The sequence below is a fragment of the Electrona antarctica genome (assembly GCF_951216825.1).
Source record: "Electrona antarctica genome assembly, chromosome: 16".
Classification (NCBI taxonomy): domain Eukaryota; kingdom Metazoa; phylum Chordata; class Actinopteri; order Myctophiformes; family Myctophidae; genus Electrona; species Electrona antarctica.
The window spans coordinates 28,211,407-28,236,004 of NC_136797.1; the positions used below are offsets into that span (position 1 = coordinate 28,211,407).

Below are 24,598 nucleotides of genomic sequence, written 5' to 3' on the forward strand. Positions count from 1 at the left end.
CTCTTAGCAAAACGGGGTGGAAGCTTGCAGCAGGTTTGCGGGTGAAGGGTTCTCAAGGACATTGAGAACATTAAGTTCTCATTGGGTAAACATAATTCCACAGTGGACAACAGGATCCAACTCCTTAACTCCTACAGGATTCGTATAGGGATTTTTTTTTGTCTTTTTGTTGTGGGAACTAAAATCTCAGTGAACACGTCTGCCAGGACCTTGTGAAAGATATCCAAGTTACGTGCCAAGAAGTACAATGTGAAATTGTCTGGTCTTGCATAATCCATTGCATGTGGACAAAATGTTTAATAAGCATTTTTGTTCCTTTTCTGAGAGCAAACTAAAGCTTGTGTCTCTGACTCATAATTTACTTGTAAGTGAAAAATCATTCAATATTATACCACTATACTACTGTATATGCATTTTTATTAGAATCTAATTATGGGTCCCTATCTGTGGATACTTTATGGAGTAATGACATACTGAAATTGGATCCTGATTTGTGCTGGGACACAGTTTGGTCTAATATTTTGTTGTCTTCTAGAAATCCAGATCATCAACAGGTTAATTTAAATTGTGTTCACCGAACATATTTAATTTGACTCTCCGCAAATTATTATGTGCTATGAGGATTTGAAGTAGTCCCAACTGCACTTTTTGTGCTCCAAAAATACTTGGTACCTTCTATCATATGGTTTGGGAGTGTCCAAATATTTCCTTGTTTTGGAATACTATAGCGGTGCCCGTGGGGCCTCTACAGCGGTGCCCGTTGGGCACTGGCCTACTTGGTACGATGCAAGTTGGAAATGCATGCCCCACCCAGATATTATATGTTGGAGCCTCTACAGCGGTGCCCGTTGGGCACTGGCCTACTTGGAACGATGCAAGTTGGAATGCATGCCCCACCCAGATATTACGTCCCAGATTTTGTGTCCCTTTTATACCCATATATGGAGTTGTCAGGCATGCCCAAATATGGAGTCTATGCCGATGTCAGAATGATGTCAGAATAGGCCAGCTCCAGATATGGACCCTGGGCAGGGGCCCTGTCCAGACAGATCCCGGGCAGAGGCCTTTTTGGGGCGGTTCTGGAGAACCATTGGTCCGACCGACTCGACACCGGCCACTGCACCCCCTGCGGTATTGTTTTTGTGATATAATGAATAAAAACAATTGATAATAAAAGTATATATATTATACCACTATTAGTGTCTCTGGGGCTTCATCTATCATTTTCTCCTTCCTTGCACCATTCTCTTTCCTTAATGTCTTACCCCTTTCACTTCAACACGCGCTATCAACATTCTACAATTACAAAATATATCCTGTAATGTCATATTATACAACTAATAAGGATGTTTAGGCAACGTTTGAACTAGAAATAGAACACTATCTCATCTACCACACATCCTCTCCAGGTGAAATGGCGTGTGTGGGAACGCAGGCTAAACGAGGACATTCTTCATTATAATGACCCTTTGTCCCATTGTGCTCTGACATTTAACCTCACACACATTAAGTTGTTGCTCCATCTTTCAATATGACCGTGATATTGTGTCTATATTAAATAACAGATCACTCTCAGATAAGACTATTGCTTCTACTAAATTTGATTTAACAGACGTAGTTAAAATGATTTTGACCTGAAGCAACATGTTCTGGGTCCGACACATAGTTCTGAGCATAATATACATTACATATGTTTACATATGGCGTGAGTATCTTCTTCCTAGACCAGGTTGAAGAGGACATCCGTTCCGTACAGTTTTCTGAAAATATACTTGTAATGAAAGGCCTATAAGATCGGCTGTAAAATAATTGTTTAATGTCATCATTATGCCTAATTATAGTACTTTAACAGTTGTTTTCTTTGTTTGTTTGCATTTCAATATTGCCCAAATATAGCACGCCAGTAAGACCTGAAGGGACCCCTTCTTTTGTGAGCCTTCCCAGGGTTTCTTCCTCCATTTTTCCGTCAAGGGATTTTTCTTGGCATTGAGGATGTAAGGACAGGGGGTGTTGTTTGTTTTCTGATGTAAATCTCTTTGCTTGCTTTTGTCGAAGGAACTTGACATTTAGATGTTGAAATGTATTGTTGTTTCTCTTCATGTTTACAATTTAACATGGCACTTTTGTTATTACATTTTTCTTCCGGTTTAGGTAAAGCACTTTGTAGTGTAGCTGTATTATTAAAAGTCATTATTATACATTATTGCTCTCATAATCTGATTAATCAAAGACTTGATTAATATATGAATCGATTCTTCAATGTATTAATATAGAATATCATTGTAATATATATTGACGAACCGTTTAATTTCTTTGTGAAAACAGCAGCATCGCAACGTTTTGTGAGCTTGTCGATCGCATGTTGTCTGACGTTTTGTTACATTTGTTATATAGTTGTTTTTGTTTTTCACCTACAATGACATGCCCTAGATAGGGATCGATTATAAATTGATTATTTCACGACATTATCGTCTATGTTGTAAAATTGATTAAATGGAACGAAATAGACACAAGTGGTTCCTTGGAACCAAACAGGCAAGGGTCCATTTGGTTCCATTCCTACACCCCCAGAGGTATGAGGGTCGGTTCTTGAAAGGAAAAGGTTTGAGAACCATTGACTTAGAGCAGTGGTTTTCAACCAGTGGTCCAGGGACCACCAGTGGTCCTTGAGGGGGTTCCAGGTGGTCCCCAGCTAAATGATGGAGAGTTGGTAACCAAATGGACCCTTATAGATCTTTAACCCTTGATAGTGTAAAATGAAACCAAATGGACCCGTAAGTTTCATTTCATGCTCTCAACAGTTACATTATTGAGGGCTCCTATGTCCAGCTATGTACAAGTATGTGCTAGCACAAACTTTGTCCTACACAAACATTAAATCCCATTGACAATGAATGGCAATTTTGAGTGTTCGTGTAAACACAGACATTGCGTAACACAAACATTGAAGACGAAGGTTAAGACGCAAATTCTGATTGGCCGGAATGAGATGATGTATGATGATGATGTACAATGATAAGATCGCCCCTCACTTCACACGGGTGTGTTTTTGAGTGGTGTAAACCACTCCTACGACTGGCTTTGTTAGTTTACGTGTCTGTCTGTCTGTCTGTTCGTACCAAAAAATGAGCACGGTTGCTATGGTCACCCAGTTCACACAGGTGTGATTTCATTACGTCAGACATTACATCAGACCACAGCTGATCAGTCTATATAAGACCTTACACCACTCAGTTCACACGGGTGTGATTTTTTGTTAAACATCTGCATTACTTAATTTACAAGAAGTCTACACATTTAGAGAGAATGCAGAATTGTTATTTTGATCAACATTTCCTGTTATCTCCTATGGTACCAACATCAATACAGCGTGGAATTGTGGTCAAAATCTTATCCAACGACAACAAAGTATTCGTACGTTTTGGGTCTGAGAGGCTAAATCTCATCAAATGGTGGTCCGTGGCTCTAACGCCAAATAAATAATGGGCCTTGATATGAGAAGGGTTGAAAACCCCAGACTTAGAGTGAACAACTAACAAGTGTCTGTAATTTCACCTGCAGAGGTCTGCAGTGAAGATGTAGAGGCGTTCATCCCTTCTTAGCAGTGGGTGGAAAGCACTGCCGTCTGTCCCGTTGATAGTGTTGCTCTGGTTCGATGTCCAAAATGACAGCTCACTGCAAAACAACAACGAAATAAGATGAAAACCTTCTAATTGCCTTCGAAAGAGAGAACAAAAATGTAACTGTTGGCCTGCTAGAGGAAAGCCCAAAATCTGTGGGCTTCATCCTGCAATCTGCCTATTATATTAGTATATCGTGGTTGTCGGGCCAAAACCTTGTATCTCCATATTTAAACTTTTTACGTTTTTTTCTCCTTTAATTTTTTTGTTGTGTGTCTTGCAAAACTAGCGGAAATAGCAAATCTATAACGCTAGCTTTCTTATCTTAACGCTAGTTTTGAAAATGTGTTAAAGTGAAAGTAGTTAAGTGTGTCTACAGGTTTTAGGAACACTGAACAAATGAAAAGTATTACCGATAAAGAGCTTGTGACTAAATAATAACTACAATGGATCCATTGTAACCCAGATTATTTTTCCTTCCTGAAAAGTAACGGTTTTGCATGGGACATACAAGGTTTCCGCCTGACAGTGCTGATACAGTACTGTAGCTTGCAAAAGTTTACATTTTGGCCTCTGGGTGGTGCCAGAGAAAAGGCCACATGAGGTCACCAAAATCAGCAGTGTTCACATAATATAGGCACATGAAGGTGCACAGCAAATTCCATGGCAATCCACCACTGCTTTTAGGGAAGTTGTATTTATACAACGCAGTTTCGGGAGAAGAGACCTTCTTCCGCTCGACCTTAACCACTCCCCCCTCCTTATCAATCACTCCTCCTTCCTTATCAAACTCACCTGCCTTCCATTATCTCCTGGCCAATCCTGCCACAATCACCACAGTATAAATACACCCGTGCGCCGTCAACTACCCGTTCTCACTGCATACGTGGTCGAGAACAATCCCTCCATCCACCCCGTCCACCTCCATCTCCAATTCTCTATAATCACACTTCTCTCCTTCTCTTTCAGGAACCCGGGGGCAGTACCGGAGCAGAGACGTCTGCTCTCCGAGCGCGCATACACAGCGTCCTCTCCAGAGACTACTCCCCCACCCTGAGTCTCACCCATCCCGGGTTCCCCTCCTCCCCCCATTTTTCATTCAATAAACGGTTGAACTTGAGCGAAGGTGCGATCTCTTGTTTGTTTAGCAGTGTTAATTTTGTTGACTAAGACTAAGAATAAAAGACTAAGGTTGCTGATATTTAGTTGACTAAGACTAGACTAAGACTAAACAATTTCAGAAGACAAAATAGGACTAAGACTAAATAGTGTTATTCAAAAGACTAAGACTATGACTAAATCTTTTCTGGCAAAATTAACATTACATTAAGACACTGGACACTTGTTTAGGCACTGGATGGACGCAAATACTGTGCCACAACCTGTGGGTCGGGACCCCCACCAGATGGTTCTCAACCTGTGGGTCGGGACCCCCACCAGACACACTGCCACTAGTGCAGTGGTTCTCAACCTGTGGGTCGGGACCCCCACCAGACACACTGCCACTAGTGCAGTGGTTCTCAACCTGTGGGTCGGGACCCCCACCAGACACACTGCCACTAGTGCATTGGTTCTCAACCTGTGGGTCGGGACCCCCACCAGATTGTTTTTTATTTTTTGGGGGGGTGACAGTATGACAGTAAAGTGACAATTTAAGGACTTTTAAGACCTTTTTAATACCTAAAAAATAACATTACTGCATCAAACGAAATCAACAATCTATTCTAATTAAAAACATTGGCCACATTGTCGAATAATATAAGAAAGAGGCAAACATTGTGAAAATAGCTGATCTACGAGCTCACATTTCACAATATATTATCGGAGTCAAAATACATGTAATGCCTCAACTCCTACAATTCCAAGTGCTTGTTGTCGGGGTGGCGGGGTTCCCCAGTTCAAATATGATTATCTTATGGGGTCACGGCCTGAAAGGGTTGAGGACCACTGCACTGGTGGGGCTTTATTAAAACACACAAGTTTTCCTCTGATTTCCAAAAACATCCTTTGGCTCGTTTTTGCATCATCATCATCATCATCATGAATTACAGTGACATGCATGTTTATATTGGATGACAGCTTCTTCCCCAGTGGGTGCCGTGAGACGAGATGAGCACTGTAACTGACCACCTATTATTAAATAATTCCATCATCATCATCATCATCACAGTATCAGGATGTCCTTCCCTGTGAGCCAAGATAGACAAACAGACAGTAAGATAAACAGACGGGGACAGTACTCCAAACTGCCGATATCAGTGGAATTGATGAATCCAATTGTTACCTGTGTGTGTGTGTGTGTGTGTGTGTGTGTGTGTGTGTGTGTGTGTGTGTGTGTGTGTGTGTGTGTGTGTGTGTGTGTGTGTGTGCATGTGTGTGCGTGTGTGTGCGTGTGTGTGCGTGTGCGTGAGTCACATCTGCCTTGTGTACGTGCGTGCTTGCGTGCGTGCATGTGCGTGTCCCTGCATTTACCTTTCACCTCTCCAAGTGTGGACTCGACCATAGTCCAGGTAGTTTTGCTCTCCAGTGTGGTAAACAAACTCGTCGCCAAGAGTTCCATTTTTCTAAACAAAAAACAAAACAAAACATCCAACATCTCAATAATCAACAGTTATGATGTATCTGTTTTCAGAACATTCCCCCATCATTCAAACATCTACTCTCCTGATTTTCTAGAAATATGCATTCAGAAGAGCACACATCTCCACCAGGAGGCATGCCCTATTAATAACAGTGATGTACGCAGGGAAATGTCTACATATACAGTCATGACAGAGTAGAGCAGCATGTGATTACCACGTTTACATCATCTCTACTACCACCCTTTCTCTCTCTTATACTCATTCTCATCTCAAAGATGTGTCTGGGTAGCTCAGTCGGTAGAGCACTCTCCTTTTGACCGCAAGGTCATGAGTTTGATCCAACTCATGAGGAGCACGGCTTGAAGTTGTGCGGTAAGTACTGGGAGCTGATGGTACCTGTGTTGCGCCAAGGTTAATTAAATAAGGTTAGGAAGCGAAGACTGTACAGTGGACTCCATGTTGCTCCCTGGAAGGATTGAAACATGTGCAACATGTGCAATGGGCCGGTGAGCGCCAGATGTGATTTCAAGATCCTACTGATCACGTTCAAAGCCCTAAATGGGTTAGCCCCTATTTACATCCGTGATATGCTATCCCTCCCTGAATCCGGGCGCACCCTCAGATCCTCGGATAAGGCCCTTCTGGCTGTCCCTCGCACTAACCCGGGGTGACCGGGCTTTTGCCGCTCGGGCACCCAGACTGTGGAACGCACTGCCAGTTCACATTAGGGTAGCACCATCCGTCCCGTTATTCAAGTCACGCCTGAAAACCCACCTCTATACTGAGTGTTTTTTAACTATTTAATAGCCAGTTGTACATACATCCTTGTTTTGTGTGCCATTATCATGTTGTTATTGTGTGTTTTTTGCTGTTTTAATCTTGCTCTGTGCAGCACTTTGGAACTATGTTTTGAAAAGCGCTATACAAATAAAGTTCATATCATATCATATCATATCATATGCAGCCAACACTTCTGCGTTCAGCTTCCGTGGTCTCAATTGCGCATGTTTCTTTCCTTCCAGGGAGCAACATGGAGTCCACCATACGTTCTTCGCTTCCTAATCTTATGTAATTAACCTTGTGTTGCGCTCCACCTCAGCAAACCATCTCCAAGAGGTCTAGCGCATTGAAACGGAGGATAGACTCGCGCACCCTGGCTGATACCGACAATAAGCCTCTCTGACTTACTTATTCTCATAAAGGTAGGGTAGGCCTTTTAACACTTATTTTAACCAAAGAAAATCACTTACCCTACCTTTAAGAGGTCCAAGTATCTACAGTATATTTCACTCAAGTACTGGGGTTGAGTACTTCTCCAGCACTGTCAGCGTAACAACCCTGCAAAAGACCCATTCCATTGGTGGCAGCGGTGGGATGAACGCTGGACTGTGCCCTTGCGTGAGGGACGCGAGGGACTCGAGGAGTGAAGCGAGAAGCATGGGGGCGTGCTTCAGAATGGAGGGGGTAGAGTAAAGGCCTATTCATAGTCTGGATATTCGGTGGTGAGGTGACCACCGCACCGGAGCTGGAATAACGTTGAGCGGTGGTGAGTAAAAACAGAGAGAAGGGCTGGAGCGGTGGCGGTGGTTTGCTCTTCACCGCGGCTCGTGACGTCATGTTGTAGTTCGGTGGTCACCTAACCACCGAAAATCCAGACTATGTATGAGCCTTAACGAACCTGCAAAAGACCCGGTCGTAACTTGCTCCTCCAAGGGAGCTAGCTCTCTTGGCGTGGCTTGTTGCTTGCCTGGTCTACTGAATTGGAAATCGGGGTTCGACTCCGGCTTAGGGTGCTAAAAGTTACATCAGCTGTCATTTGCTACAGAATAGTTGTGTACCTTGTACATGAGGCCAAAGGTCTCCTCCACCTCAGGCTTGGATTTTGAGAGGCGTTCCAGCAGCGGGTCTTTGTAGCCCCACAGCAGCTCGTCCACAGTACGGCTGGTGAAAAGACTCAGATATTTGCCGTATAACCACGTGAATGGAGTGATTTTGAACAAGCTCATCGTCCTCATCTTTTCCATGACAGCCTATATATGGAAATGGAGAGGAAAGAGAACAGGATGGAGACGCAGGAGGATGCAGAAATTATCTTTTAATGATTATAAAGGGTCCTTCATGTCAAGGACCACCAAACTAACAATTACCAACAAAATATTTTCAATACAATATTTTGTGCCATACAAGATTTGTGTTGTTAAAATGTTCACAACGCTCACAACACGTCTGATAGATCGGCTATTTTCAAACAGCTGATTATAGTATAGAGGTTAAATTGACTTTGATGCAGAGAGAGGGAAAACGATATAGAATAAAACTTCTGGGGACATCTAAATTCCATGAATGGGCTAAAACTGCATGGAAACAATTTAATAAAAATACAAAATAAACAAAATGCGTCGCAGAACCAGTGCAAAGACTTTAGGTCGGTGCTTTATATTGGGAAGGTTATCAGGATTGGTAGTGGGCGCAGGTTTATTATCGCCATTAAAGCACCGACATTGAATTTTGACTTCCTTAGACGTACGTATAGAGATCTCTGATGGTCTGGCAACGCCAACGTAATCATGAACAACTCAATACACTTTTCTGCACTGCACTGAAAAATCGTGAAAATGCGGCACAAATCTTTGAATATATATTCTTTCAGAATAGAAGACCTTTTTTTTTATTTCGACATCAGGCCTAAATGGGTTAATCACTGTTGGCTGGAAACCATGCATGTCCGAAACAGTTGCTATTCAGGGAAGGGAACCAAACAAACCTGTGTTCAATTGGATCCAATCAGTCTCTAGTACCTTTACTAAAACCTACAGGCAGACTTTCACTTCGTAATTCTTTCAAAAGTACGATGAAATAGGCCGTTTTAATTTATGAGGAACATAAACAAGTTTAAATATGGATATACAAGGATTTATGCACTGTGACTCATATGGCTCACCCAAACTGGAATGTTGGCTGTGGTGATGACATCAACTTTTGGGTCTCCTACGGATTTCTCCCTCAGAAATATGAAGGTCTTGGGGCTGTAGGCTGACACCATTGTGCCGTCGTTCACATGGGTGACATTGGCCTTTGGTCTGTATTCCCTAAAGGTAAAACACACAATGATGAACATCCAAATTGTATTCCAAATTGGGGCTGCAAATATAAATTATTTTCTTAGCAATTATTCTATCAATTTACCTTTTCAAATAGGACTTATGGAATAATATTGAAACAATTAGAATAGATCTATATAATCGTCCAAATCGTTTTGTCTGATGAACCACAAAGCCCTATTTTATACTACATAAATAATATACCAAAAAGATTATACCAGCTTGTCTTGTAAATCTTGTAAATCTAACAGAGCTGGTAGATCTGCTAGTTTCCTTATTTTATAATTTATTGATCAGTTTGCTGTAAGTGCATGAAGACAGTGTGCGGAATCTCTCTTTTCCTGTATCATAATTAATTGATTCAATAAATTAGTTTGGTTATTAGTTAATTCAGTTCATTTCAGTCACAAAATATGAAGCCAAATTGTAAAATGCAAAATGCTCGGCATTAGTGTCCCATTAGGGGTTATGTGTCTTGCTCAGGGGAGTTTTGACAAGTAAGTATAGTGTATGGAATTGGGGTGGGGGGGGGTGACCTTCTGAATACTAGGCGGCCTCTCTACCCACTGAAGCTGAGCTATATGTCCGCCCCTCTGTAAGATTATTGGAATAACATAGCTTAGGCAAGGACAGGTTCAGTGGTGTTGGGAACGGCGGAGGAGGAGGTCATTTTGGGACAGCAGACTTTACCACTGGGCTTTTTGAGGTGTTCTAATTCATAGCAATAAACCTGATGACAACATCCATTAATCCCCTCATTGGAGGAATTTGTAATGTCATTGTTTTTGTTTGTTTTTTTGCTTTTATTTGTTTAGATGATTGCATTTTTGTAGCTCTCTAATTGCTCTTATTAAAAAAACACTACAGTATACCTCACCATTTCTTAGTGTGTGTGTGTGTGTGTGTGTGTGTGTGTGTGTGTGTGTGTGTGCGTGCGTGCGTGCGTGCCTGCCTGCCTGCCTGCCTGCCTGCCTGCCTGCCTGCCTGTCTGTCTGTCTGTCTGTCTGTCTCCACATATCAGTGCAGCAATAAAGGCTAAGCTAAATACAGGATGGCCATAGCTGAGTGGAACAGGTCGTCTTGGAATGACATGGTTGCAGGTTCACCCTGTGTGTGTGTGTGTGTGTGTGTGTCACTGTGTCACTGTGTGTGTGTCACTGTGTCAGTGTGTCCCTGGCTTAACCCCTTAACTGTACGCAGGGTGCAGGGTGCTGTATTAATACCACCCACTGCTCCTAATAGTTAGGATGGGTAAGTGCAAGGGACAATTTTCACATATTTGCAAACATACTGTGCAGACAAAAAAAATTGTCGGGACTATATTATAAAATTATTAGTAACAGATTTGTTGTATTGCCACAACGTGGCTTTTAACCACTTGACTGAATCCATATTCTGAGGTTGAACATTGGCCAAACATTTTAAAACTTTGTATTTATTCATTTATTTATTATTATTAATTATTTCTTTCCCATGTCCGTATACGGAGGGGGGAGGGCGTTCACTTTTAAAGTGAACGTGTATGGTGGCACCTGGAACTGGGATTTATGCTAACAGCTGGCCGCAATAAATGAGTTAATGCTTCTATTTCAAACATGCTAACTTTCCAGGAAGAGAAAGGCTGTTAGTTTCTATTCTATTAGCTTGGAATCAACTACCAGTCAGGTGTCTGAACTGTCCATAGCCCAATGAGACACAGAGTCAGTACACGGAAATTGTGCCATCTAATAATTAGCAATTAGTGAGCACTAATTGTATGAAGATATGAATCAAAATGGGTGAAGTGCTCCATAAAGTACAGCAGGCTACTCAAATGCACTTTGTTACCGTCCACCCCTGCATCCTTACCTGTATGTGTAGGGTCCAACTTGAGTCAGGATCGGCTTGGCTAGTCCTTTCTCAAACTCATCTGCATTGGAAACGTTGAAGAAGAAATACTGCATGTAGACTGGGGGTGGAGGGCTCTTCCATGTCCCAAACACCCGGCTACCTTCTGTCAAGGTAATCTCCTGGAAACAAACATAATTCATAGTCAGCAGTCAGTTATCACCAATGCTGGCTTGTAATTTAATAATTTGGTCAAATTTCTATTTTTGCCATGGACATACAAAATGAGCAGATTACCAGAAACACACAGACCAGGCCCTAAATGTATAGTCTGATATAGTGTTGAGGCTGGCATTTAAAAAAAAATTGGGTCTTATCTGTACAGTCAGTGCTTCCGCTGTAAATTACATGAACAAAATAAGAACATTAGGCCTATAATGTTCTTACGTCAGGTTGAAACTGGTTAAGTCTGTCTGTAATATTTAACCAATTTAAAGTATTATCAAGAGCTTGTGACTAAGTAATAACTATGTTACTATATTAATTGGATCATCAATTACAAATGGGGTTATTATTTCAACAAAATTGGTGGTTTTGAATATCAACTCTGGGGTGATGAAGGAGAGCTATCGGAGGAGCTTCAAGCTACAGAGCCTAGACAACACACATTAATTGAGGTTGGAGAGACCCCCAGCACCCTTCCATTGTCGGCAGTTGCCACCGACAACCAGCTCTCTGGGAGAGCCGCCCCCGCCCACAGATCATGTGATGGCGTAAGTTGGGCAGCCACTAGTTGGGGAGTATCGTGACCTTAATGATCTGAACCACATTCCTGTGTCAGGACTGAGCCCTGAGTGGCGCTGGCAGCACAGTCCCATACATACCACAACAACCCCAGTGCCAGAACATTACCACCACCACCAATCCCATATACCATCCCCCGTTGAAACGGCAACCACTGTGCCAAAACACAGACAACCACCACGATATGATTCAAGAATCAAAATCTTGATTTTACACGTGTAAAGAAGTGGTGATTTTTTTTGCGTAAGCGCAGGAGGGACAAGGAAAGGGGGTCGCATGGAGAAAAATCTAACCAAAAAGAAGCATGTCAAAGAGAACAAAAAATATCAAGATCAAGATATTAACATACATACGTCATACGGCATAAGACCAGCAGATGCAGTATGTACATGAGGTGGTAACACATCGGTAGGTCCACATAGCAGCAGATATGTACATACAGTAAGGTTAGATATCATTATATTTAAAGTGGTAACACATCGGTAGGTCCACATAGCAGCAGATATGTACATACAGTAAGGTTAGATATAATTATATTTAACCTCATGTACATATCTGTACAATGTATAATGTATAATAATGTATAATGCACCTTAAGGTACATCGCTATGGGGTGCTCAGCCAATCAAATCATCGCTATGGGGTACACACAAACACACACAGCTGGGCATAGGAGGTGCTAGCGCCCCTCAAAATCAGCTGTGCTTTGGTGGAGGGGAGGGCTGTCTTACTGAGACAACATTCAGTCCAGGTCACCCACCAGCTCCCCGACACCGCCCAAGCAGCAGGCACCACCAGATTGGCCCTATCTACTCTACGGGGGGCGGGCTCCGGAAGAGCCCCCTGCCTTCCATCAGGCAGGGTCTGATCTGATCTGGATCTCCTCCTGCGATGGGGCCCGCGCCAAAGTGTTCTATCATATCAAACATAATTGTATTCATACTACTTCATGTCTTTGTTTATCATTAAATATCATTACACTCATCTTATGGTGTTTTTCATTCATATCATTGCATTCATCTTATGGTGTGAAGGTCTAAGTTGAAATGTCTGTTCAAAGATTTTCAAAAAAAATGTCATGATTCAATGCAAATCAGCTTGTAGTGTGAGCTTGTAGATCGCACTGTGAGCTTGTAGATCACATCACGACATGCAGTGAGCTTGTACATTGTCTGTTTTCCGTTATTCGTTGTACAATAAATTATATAGGGCTTAATTGGCAGATAATGCTTAATTGTTTCCATAGACAAAAGGTCCAGTGGCCTAGTTCTGTCACATCTGTATTAAAGTTGAATTTGTCTTCTCTATGATGTGAACCCCCCAAGAAAGCTAAACCGAGGGAGAAAGGGGGGAAGGGTTGTTTTGGGAGTACAGGCAGGCCCCTCTCTTCCATTGGGGTGTTTTGGGAGTACAGGCAGGCCCCTCTCTTCCATTGGGGTCCATCTACTCAGAGTCTCGGCTGAGAGGCTAAGGACAAAGGCTGTCACCTTGGATTGAGGAAGGGGGAGCCCATGGTCTCTATGGTTGAAAACGGTCAATATGGTCACGTTCCTGAACTTCCTGGCGTGCTACTGTACATGAAATACTTCATGGAAAACAAGGAACAGAGTTCTCTTATCTCAGCTTCTTCAAAGCCACTCCCTATATGAAAACACATAACAGGTGAATAGACATACTGCAAAGTGTGTTTTGAAAAACCTGTGCAAATGAAAAGCACCGGTGAGGTCCAGTGTTTTTCAGAACATTTAAACACTTGAATATGTCGGGTGGATAATAAAATAAATACCGGTAAATGGGAAAAAGATCCAATGAATCCAGTAACTTTATAATATAAGGTAGTCACAATGTCTTGTTAATGCTTTTCATTGGTTCAAGATTCGTTATAAACAGACACACTTAACAACTCTACACCAAAACCGTTTGTCAAAAATAGCCGATCTACAAGCTCACTATGCGTCGCATTGTGACGAGTTGTGAGCTTGTAGATCAGCTATTTTTGCTGAATGTCTCCCCCCCCCCCCTGAATAGGGATGCTATAAGGTTCATTGGTTAAGTCGCTGCGTACAGCGCATATTTTATATCTGTTGATTCATTTGAACTCAATCCCCTCACTAAGCTCTGCCAAATTACCTACAGAGTAAGGTCCCCACTTACTTATTTTTACTCTGAAAGTAAAGTAAGTAAGGAAACTGACATGGTTACTACGCGTGCACTTATTTGTTTTTGCCCTGCATTATGCATGCACGGTTGAAGGCGTGTACGGTGTTGTATATTTTGTTAAATGATGTTGTTTCTATAATTGTAATATTCCGGATGTATGCACCAGATGCGGTGAAGATAGAGGCACATTGTTCCACTGTCTATGGTCCTGTCCAAAATTGATGGAGTTTTGGGGGAAGGTCGGGCAGGAAATACAGAAGATTTTGTCAATAAATATTGTACCAGAACCAAAGTTCTTCCTGCTCGGTCTATATCCAGAGGGACACAAGATAAAGCGTAATGAACAAAGATATATGTATTTTACAAGCTAAGAGAGTGATAGCATTGACCTGGAAGAGGCCAGACAAACCAAGTATTACACAGTGGTTCAGGGAAGTGTCTTTATGTTTACCTTTGGAAAAGATTGCATACATTCTTAAGGACAAACAATAAATGTTTCAGGAGGTGTGGGGCCGTTTTATAAGATACATAAAGAACAATAATTTGTCACATGGATGGATGGAGCTGAAGAGGAGTGCTGTTGTTGTTGTTGTTTTTTTTGTTTTTGTTATTGTTGTTTTGCTTTCTTAATATCAGTAATTGTCTTGTAATGTTCATTGTTGTTTTTTTGTATATTTGTATTGTCATTTGTGTGTAAAAAAGGAAAATAAATACATTGTTGGAGGGAAAAAAATTATGTTGTTTCTTTCGTGTGTGTGAGATCTTTTATCCTGCTGTGTCTACTCCTGTAACTCTGCTGCCTTTGGCAACTGCATTTCTCTCTTGGGATCAATAATGATCATATCTTTAAAAAAGAAAATACCGTTTTTACACAGGACCGCAACACACTGTACACAGTATACGACCTCTGTGTGGTGGAGGGTAACTAAGTACATTTACTTCAGTATCAGTACTTAAAGGAGCATTCAGTGATTTGGGTGATTTGGAAAAACCCCCGGCCCACCCCGGTAACAAGATGTGCACATGCACGCACTACAGTGGGGAGACACGCGACAGGCCAACAGCACACACCAAGGCCCACTCGATCATGATTGGCGTATGGCCCCTCTCTATCCTGATTGGATGAAGGCTGAGCCACCAAGCCAAAAATGAAACCTAAGGTTTTTTGACCCCCAGGGGTTAACTGGGGACAGGGAGGAACTTCTTATATGGTCAGCACACTCTATAGTAAGGAGGATTATCACAACAAAACAAAAAAAGAAGTGATATTTGAATTAAGTGAAATCACTGAATATCAGTAAGTACTGATAAGTAGGACAAATTGTACTTTTGACCAGTTAAGCCATATTTGTATTATAGTCGGGGGAAAAAAGCAGCCAAGGTTGTGCCTATGTACATGCTGGCATGAGATGGCAGGGGGTGTAGCTTCTCAAGCTCCAGTCCCAGGCCAAGGTATCACCATTTTATTCGAACCTGGACGGATATTAAAGCACAGGAAACCGGGTTCAAATCCAGGGTAGAAGAAAGTTACATAGTGCAGCTCTAACTACGTTTTTAATTCACGTTGTCACGTCCTGTCCCAGGACGTACCATGCCTGGTACGCCACCCTTATGTTCTCTCCTACCTGCCCGGTATCAAGACCGCTCCGCTATCCGTTCGGCCACCGCTGCCACTAAATTATTATAGTTGGTTCTGCGCCATCCTTACGCTGCTGTTCCGCCCGGGGTTCCTGTATATTTTATGTTGCGTTCCTGCCCTGTGTGGCGTATCCTGTGTTCTAGTTTTCTAAGATAAGTAAAGTGTTTTATCCAGTCATTCTTGTGTTCGCTCCCCTGCTTGGTTCCACACACACATTCCATTCGGCAGCGTGACACACGTAGGCTACTCCAGTACTTTAACTTTTAACTACAAATTTATCAGAGCAACTTTCACTTGTAGTTGACAGAGCGTATTTATAATTTGACTCAAGTCAAGTACTGGGGCTGAGTACTTTGTCCACCACTGTTTATCGGCCAACTGTACGTACCGGTATGACCTCTGTGTTTATAGTGACTCACTGTGAGCTGACTTATGTGCATATGGTGACTCACTACTATGTAGGCCACAGCTCAGTGCGTAGAGCAGTGGTTCCCAAACTTTTTCATGTCAGGGACCCCCAAATTGACACTAATTAGCCTGCAGACCCCCATTTGAAAAGATATGCCAGAGACCCCTATAAGAGAAGATTTTTACGGCTCTAGCAGTGATTCTCAGCCTGTTCATGCATATTAGTCTACAGATCCCCATTTAATGGCATTTCTATCTCTGGGACCCCCAATTTATATATTATATGATTTATAAATCAATGTTAATTTAACTCCGAGTGTACACTCTCCGAGTTACAGACCCATAAGGGTCCATTTGGTTCCAAACTATCATTTAGCTGGGGACCCCCTGGAACTCCCTCAAGGACCCCTGGGGGTCCCCGGACCGCACTTTGGGAACCACTGGGGCAGAGAGTTCATCTGGGAAGGTCCCCAGTTCGACCCTTGGCTCACGTGTGTCAAAGTGTCACGGAGGAAGACACTTAACCCCTAACTGCTCCACCACCCGAGTGCTGATCAGAGCCCTTTGAGCAGCTCCGTCAGCTGGGGGAAGCTGTAAAAGTCATTTCCGTTCACCCGCAGCGGAGCAGAAAAAGCTCCCTACGCTGACCCCTGTGACCTCTGTGGTTACGGTGACTCACATGGGAAGCTTGAGGCCGCCAACCCACCCCCCAGAAAGCAGGGTGAAAGAGGCTAGCAAGAAGGAGGGTCTCCGTGGAATGAACCCCTTCACACATGCACAAATATTTGACTCCCGCAAACTGTCTTCAAATGCAATCAAAACGTTTTGATGGGAAACAACGTTTCGGTCTGTTAGTTAGACCTTCATCAGGTAAAAAAAAGAAATCAGGTTATCTTTCATGTTGACCCAACTGATGTAGCGGTGACCCTACATCGGTTGGGTCACCAAGCGGTTGATCAACACTGGACAGTGTAATCCATCAATAGGCCTACATTATGTAAAATGCAAACTTTTTCCGGCCCTGTATTGAATAAATTGAATTGTTTAAATATCGTTTCATGGACTATACAGAACATAGCGCACTTAAGTTATTAGTTCATAAAAATATTTAAAAAAAATAACAAGCATGTTTATCAATGTCACATCTGGGGTAGGTTGAGCCTGAGAGCCAGTACAGTACAGGGGTCCCGTTAATATGTAACTCATTTCAGCAACTGCAAACAAAATTAGCGGGGTAAACAAACATTGGCCTTATATTCAATGCTATCGATGTGGTTAATAAGCCACAAAGTCAGGTGTTGTTGAACACATCCTACTATACTGTCAGTTCTATGAAGATTAGAGCCTGACTGATATATCGGCCAAAATTTGACTATTTTGATGACATTGATATCTGAAAGTAGTACCATGCAGCTGATGTGTCCTGATTGTTTACCACTTTCAAGTCCATATTTTGGGCATGCCATGATAGGCAAAATCTTTGAAAAGTAGGCCTAAATAATAAAATAAAGATAAAAAGGCTGTACAAGGTACAAGTTGAAAAGTTTGAATAGGGCTTAAGTGTAGTTACTCCAAATATTGGTGAGAAATCTTCAATAGTTGCTGAGCTGATTAGAAAATGATAATGCAAATAGTCACCCCATTGATATTACATACAGCATTTCTTTTTTAAATACAAACATGAACAAACAGCCCCCCCCCCCCCCCCCCCCCCCCCCCCCCCCCCAGACAATTACACACACAACGTACAGCTGGCCATGGCAAAAACAAAGCTAGCCAGAGCAACAGCAAGGCTTGGGAAACACCATTGTCGTTTTCATTTGTAATTTCACCCACTTGTACCCGTCCAATCTTCAAACAACCTCTGGCAGAACTAGAGAAAGTGTGTAAACACCTTGTAGCCACTATCCTCGCCCATTACCTACATCATGTGTATACCCTTATCCATTTTTACCTCTATGTATTTATACACCAAACAGTAGTGAACATTTGCTCTTTCAATGCTCCACCTGCCAATGTGTCACACGACACACATTTCTGTTTTGAGCGTAAAGTGGGCCAGGTCACAAAGTCTTTCCTGAGGCCACAGTTAACCAGCGCCTTTTCAAATAAAATCCTCTTTTCTTTTACAATAGATCCATCGGTCTATTACACAGAAGTACACTTTGCTATCAAGATGACCAAGAAAGAGACCTGTGATATAATAGTAATCATTGTAGGCTTAAAACATTTACTTTATAGCACTGAAACTAGTCAAGACGATTTTGAGATGCTAGTGGGTGGAAATAATTTCTATCAATGTATTTATATGTATCAATTTATAGTGACTTTAAATGGTAGGCTTTAAACCTTACTAACAAATAGTTATTGGGCTCATGTATGCCACCAAGCCTTGGATGTATTACTTGTGCAAGCAGAGCGCACAAGTACTGTAATCGGCCAATCAGGGACCAAGTAGGCTATGTATGTATATGTCTGTGTTGTCCACCGGCCAATCAGGGACCAAAACCAGCCAATGAGAAACCACTGTTCTCGATGACGTAACTAAAGTATGTTTCAAAATTGGTATTATTTATGGTATGTATGTATGTATCGGCTGGGTATGTGTGTATGTCAGTGTACTCCACCGGGCAATGAGGGACCTGACCACTGCTGTATTTCAAACCTAGACAGCAGCAGAGAGTCTTAGCACCTCATGGTGCGCTCTGCTTGCGCACAAGTAGGCCATACATCATGGCCTAGGCCTGCTTGTGTGCAATGCGCAAGTTGGCAGCTCGACAGAGTACATTTCTAGATACTTGCGCAAGCAGAGCGCGCAAGTAAAGTTGTTTGTCCGGTGCTCCGATGCGTATGCGATTTGCTTTACAGAGCAATGGAGAAAACTCCGATTTGAGAGTGACGTAACGTCATTTGAGAGTGACGTAATGAAGATATGGACCAATGCCAGGGTATAACTGGCTTTCGATGGTGACGTAATAAAGATATGTTTCAGTGTCGGATGGATTAAAGGTAATGCCTCTATTCATAGTTCGTAGCAGTCGACAGCACTTGCGCGCTCTGCTTGCGCACTAGTAGGCCATTTATGGACTACTTGTGTGCAACATGCAAGTACAGTGCAGTTCTAGTTCTGACTGTCACCATGAGAGCTTTGTTACCAGTAAGACGCCTGAGGGCGAGAAGCGACCTCGCCCGGACCTAAATGGCGAGGTCGACGAGGTCGACCAAGGTCGCGTGCACGCATCCGCCTCGTTGACGGCAGACTGCTGGGCGAGCGCTGGTGCTTTGGCATGGGGGGTCAGATCAACATGGAATTAATTCTGTACTTCCCATATAAGGAGCATGTCTTGAGTGTACAGGATTTGATCAGGTCAGATCAACATATGGAATGTCAGAACAGGTCAGCTCCATACAGTATATGGAAATCTAAGGGTGGTAGCGGGGACATTCTCATTCTCTTGAGTGTACAGGGTTTGATGAGTCCCAGGCATCTCTGATGATGTCACAATGACCTGGGCACCATATATTGGGGCTGATGTCACGTGATGTCACGATGACCTGGGCACCTGGGGGCTTGCCTGGGGTGAGTGACAGGGATTTGAGTTAGGTGTCGTGACAGAGTGACGGGATTGTGGGTTAGGTGTCAAAAACGCAAGGTTTCACAGTTAACTGTGACCTTCGGTCGCAATAACTGAGGCAATCTGAGAACCCATCTGCAAATAAAGGAAAAACAGCGCCCTTTTTGTCTTTGAATTTGACGGAGTCATCAACAGTCTGTCTCGAGAGACTAGATAACAAAGGCAAGTTAGGGGAAAAAACTGATGGCTGGTATAATGTTGGGCATATATCAACCAAATGCTTCTAATTGCAACCGAAGGTCGCATTTACTATGAGATCCTGCCTCTCGCGTCCATCACACCACCATACGGTTGCCAATCCATCATGCCTTGTGACATCACGTGACATCATGGAGACCCTTAACGCCTCCATATATGGACACGCCTCATGACATCACGCCTCGTGACACGTCACGCCACCATATGGCCATCTCCATATATGAAGATCACGACAGTGACCTCATCTAACCCTCCTGGATAACCATACGTGGAGAAGACTAGATCTGCATATATCTAGCCGCCAGGCAACTCTTGTTGATCTGACCTCATCAAACCCTGTACACTCAAGACACGCTCCATATATGGCCAGTACAGAATTCATTCCATATGTTGATCTGACCCCCCATGCCAAAGCATGGGGGGTCACGGTGGATGCATGCACACGACCTCGACCTTTCCGGGGCGAGGTCGCTTCTTGCCCTCAGGGCGTCTTACTGGTACAGTATAGTGTTATTTGGCAATCTGTTACATCTCTCAGACTGGCAGCAAAAGAAAGAATTTGAGAAATGCAGCTATGAGAAACCCTGGAGGACATCGGAGAACATCTTGCAGCTGATCAAACATTTGTCTTCCACCCACCCACAGTGCCAACCTGTGTGAAAGAGGACTATATAGCAAAAGCTGGGGGATCTGTTTGGGGAATCACCTAGGCACATGGAACAAATTTAAAAAAACATCAATCACCCCAAATTCTCTCCACGCCCTTCAGCATCTTGATCTAGTCAATAACCACTTCAACTATACCCACTGTTACCCTCCCCCCCCTCTCTCTCTCTCTCTCTCTCTCTCTACAAGCTCACAGTGCAAAACATATTTTTTCTTTAAATCTCTATAATACCAGATTTTCTTACATCCATTACATGATCAAATTATATGGACAAATGCTTTTTTTTCTTTCTTTTTTTGCTGATTTTATTGCTCACTTTGACACAATAGTATACACCTAAATGTAATGTTTTAACCTGCATTAGCACCCAAACCCTATAGCTATATTTGTGCAGTATTCCTCTGATGACACAAAGGTAAATCATAAGAATTTGTGACACTGACTGCAGTGCAGACATTCTGTGTTACTATTAGCTTCAGCTCAGGAGATATCATTTCTGATAAACAGCTAAATAACTATAGGCCTACTAATTGTGATAACAAGCCATGCCTGTTATAATGGAGAACAAAAACCCATTATACCATAACCCATCATCTCCAGTAATGAGCTGCTTATTAAGCCACGAAGCCACTCCCCATAACCAGAAACACAGCAACAGTAGCCATGTGTTCCCATATTTCATAACACTGCTACTGATTCAACTCCACTCCATTGAAAGCATTGCTGACTCTCAGCGCTTTTGGATGTAGCAATGGTTCATGTCATTTGCACTTGAATTCATTGGCCATTTGAAGTCTCTGACACTTTTCCAAATTACCATATAGGCTGGCAGCCAGAGGCAGGAGTATTTGTCAGTAGCCTAGGCTACTTAGTATAGTCTATTAAAAAAATGGGGGGGGGGGGGGGGGTTAGGGTTAGGGTTGCTGGGATGTATCATGTATGCATATCAAAGAGAGGGTAGAGACGGTAGACTCCTACTACTTCCCAATCAATCATTGTGATCATGTAATACACGTATTCTGTAAACCAGAGACTATACTGGCGAACAAAGGAATTCAGCTGGCAAATGGCAATGCAGAGAACGGGCAAGTTAAACTTAAAGTTAAAGCCATCCCAAAATAGGTCTCTCGGACCGGTGTCAGTAGTTTTGGCAACAGAAATAAACTATAGTTGACTTTCTAAAATGGTTTGTTTTTAAGGCTAAAGGCGCGCGGTCGAGGGAGGTTCGTGAGCGCAAATCCGATCACACGCGTGCACGCACGAAAAGTTCATGCGTGCAGTTCAGTCTGCCCTGGCTATATGCGCCGTCCCCAAAACAGCAAATTAGCTGTGAAGAAATGGTCGGCAGAGCTATTAACATAAACAAACAATAGTAGCCTGTGTGGACTGTATGTGTGTCATGGCTGGGTGCCTGGCACCCGCTGAGAAGCTCCACTTTTATTTATTTTTCTTAAAAAGAAAAAGAAAATATTTGGTTTTCCAAGCACATTTCAAATTTCCTCAAGGTCAGCCATTATCACAAAATCCTGTATTGTGTGAATATTGGTAAAGTTTGTTTCAGAAATGATTTACGAGAACTTAATTATCCATGGACACACAATAGGCTACACATAAATTGTTTCACGCAAATTGTGCAAAGTTTCTTCATTCAACTTTACCTTTTTCAAACGGTTGTGCATCACAGTCCGGAAGACTTGAGCGACCCATAAACCAATCCCAATGATGAGCAGGTGAGCGCAGACGATCCCTACTCCGTACAGGGCACAAGACCTCCGCGTCACCGTCATCCTTCAAACAGTGGCCGACGTGAAACTATATAGGGTTCAATGTGCTACTTTGTCCACGCGTTGCGGCAAAAGGCTACGGTCTATTAGGCCTACAAAGATTTCGCGATATATAGAGCTTCTTGTAAACTCTATAGGCACTGGCAGCCTATTGCGCCTAACGCAGTTCCCCAAGTTTGCCTGCTGTAGTTCCCAAAATCCGCTATTCATTCAGCAAGTTGCTGCACTTGACGAGACACAAAGATAAAAGTTTCTGTTTGCTCTCTACTTTCCAAGTTACAACGAGCAATGGGGATATTAGTTACCCGCCTTTGGTTAATTATCAACTAACTCCTGTCGCTTTCCTTCCCTGCCTGAAGGCGAGGTTGTAAATGTATGGTGGTCCTATAATGAACCGTGCCACTGGGTATTTGTAGGGGGCTTGTGTGTCATCATCGCACTGCTCAGTGACTGTTGATTGGTCGTTACTAAACAGCCGTTGAGAGACTTGTGCAGCACCGCGTGTTTGTTTCCGCCTGCATGAATCAGGGCCAAGATGGACATCCTAAAATGCAGTCTGAATAGTTTTAATTTACTTTTTTGACTTATTGTGAAAGTAATAATACAACAATTTAAAAATACTATCCAAGTCCTGTAGTGCTAATTCAGTAGTAGGTATACATGAGAAGGAAACTGAGGTCTTTTTCATCAAAGCAGCTGTTTAAAAAGAAAGCAAAGATTGCCATTGTCTCTAGCTTCCTATTTTTATTGTATACAGTAGACTAAGATAAAAGGCCTCACTCAGTCACAACAAGCAGGAGGTAAGGAAAACGACATGTATTATTCGGTTTCAGGTCGCTGTGTTTACTGTTTGCTCACATGAACATAATAGACAGTGACCCGTCAATTAGTGCATCTCAGACATTGGACAGTAGTCATTTATTTATCCAGTTAGGTTACGGTATTTGTTCACAGTTCACAGTGTATCATATGACAGCAAGCCCATATGAAGTTTAGAAACATGGAATACCATTATCAACAAGTAAGCAAACACACAGACACACACAGACACTCACAGTTCACTCACAGTACAACAGCCTTTGTATTGAGTTTGTGCTTGAAATGTACTGTAATTCTGCAAACTGTTAATACATTCTTCAATCAATCAATCAAAACACACACAGACACACACACACACACACACACACACACACACACACACACACACACACACACACACACACACACACACACACACACACACACACAGACAGACTTCAGACAATCATAATCATTTGTGTCTTACCATTGTGACAACTATAGTTATTCTAATGTTGCTGATTTTATTGCAATTACATGAGTTGTGTCTCAGAATGTAATGCATTGTATCAAAGTATTTGCATAAGTTATTGCCAAGTTAATTTACATTTGTACTTTTCATTGAACCCAATCTTACTATTATCACTGGGCCGGAATTGATCTGGAATCCGGAGACCAGATCCAGCAAGAACACTGAAGAACTGTGGGAAGAAACCAGAGCACTGGGAGGACACATGAACACAAGGAGAATATTATGCAAACTGCGTGCACCACTCTAAATTGCCTAATTTACCAAAATAGCCAAAACACTACTGCTACTACTAGGAACGGGAAGGAAGAATTAAAGTAAACCAGAAAGCAGTTCACTGTTCACTTTTACCCCGGTAGTTTGAGTTCATTTTATTTTTTTAATCAGTTAGAGGGCCTCTTTGTTTTTCCTTATCTGGGTTGTTTGTCCTATCCAAGACAGTCTGTTAAAGACGACGATGATGGAAATTTGGAAGATTGGAAAATTCTCCACATAATCCTTGCAGTCACATCATCTTGATTCATGTATCACACAGATTATACAGATCTGTAACATAGGGTTCAGTTCAAGATCACTTAAGGGCAGGATAGCAGGTCTTCTATCTAATATAATGCTGCATCTACAGAATGCCAGTGCAAAGTTATCACCTGATGTTAATCATGCGTACAATAACAGTACAATAAGCAGTAGTGTAAAGTAACTAAGTACATTTACTCAAGTTCTGTATTTAAAGGACCACTTCACTTTTCAACCTACCTTCATATAATTGTTCCTCACTAATGTTCATGATAAAATACCACAATTTGTTCTACTCTCATAGGAAATGGAAGCCATTGTTCTCACGAT

The 24,598-nt window shown here is 42.4% G+C and overlaps 1 protein-coding gene across 1 annotated transcript in view; it reads right to left on the reverse strand.

The window, feature by feature from the left end:
- LOC306940083 (lysosome membrane protein 2-like) overlaps positions 1-22,823 on the reverse strand; it is a 34,607-nt gene extending 11,784 nt beyond the window's left edge. The window contains exons 1-6 of the mRNA XM_079525049.1: positions 22,300-22,823; positions 11,152-11,312; positions 9,144-9,291; positions 8,041-8,232; positions 6,093-6,184; positions 3,556-3,675 (exon numbers count right to left, since the gene is read on the reverse strand). Coding sequence (XP_079381175.1) covers positions 3,556-3,675; positions 6,093-6,184; positions 8,041-8,232; positions 9,144-9,291; positions 11,152-11,312; positions 22,300-22,428 — 842 coding nt within the window. The 5' untranslated portion in view covers positions 22,429-22,823. The remainder of the gene's footprint in view (positions 1-3,555; positions 3,676-6,092; positions 6,185-8,040; positions 8,233-9,143; positions 9,292-11,151; positions 11,313-22,299) is intronic.
- Between the last annotated feature and the right edge of the window lie 1,775 nt (positions 22,824-24,598).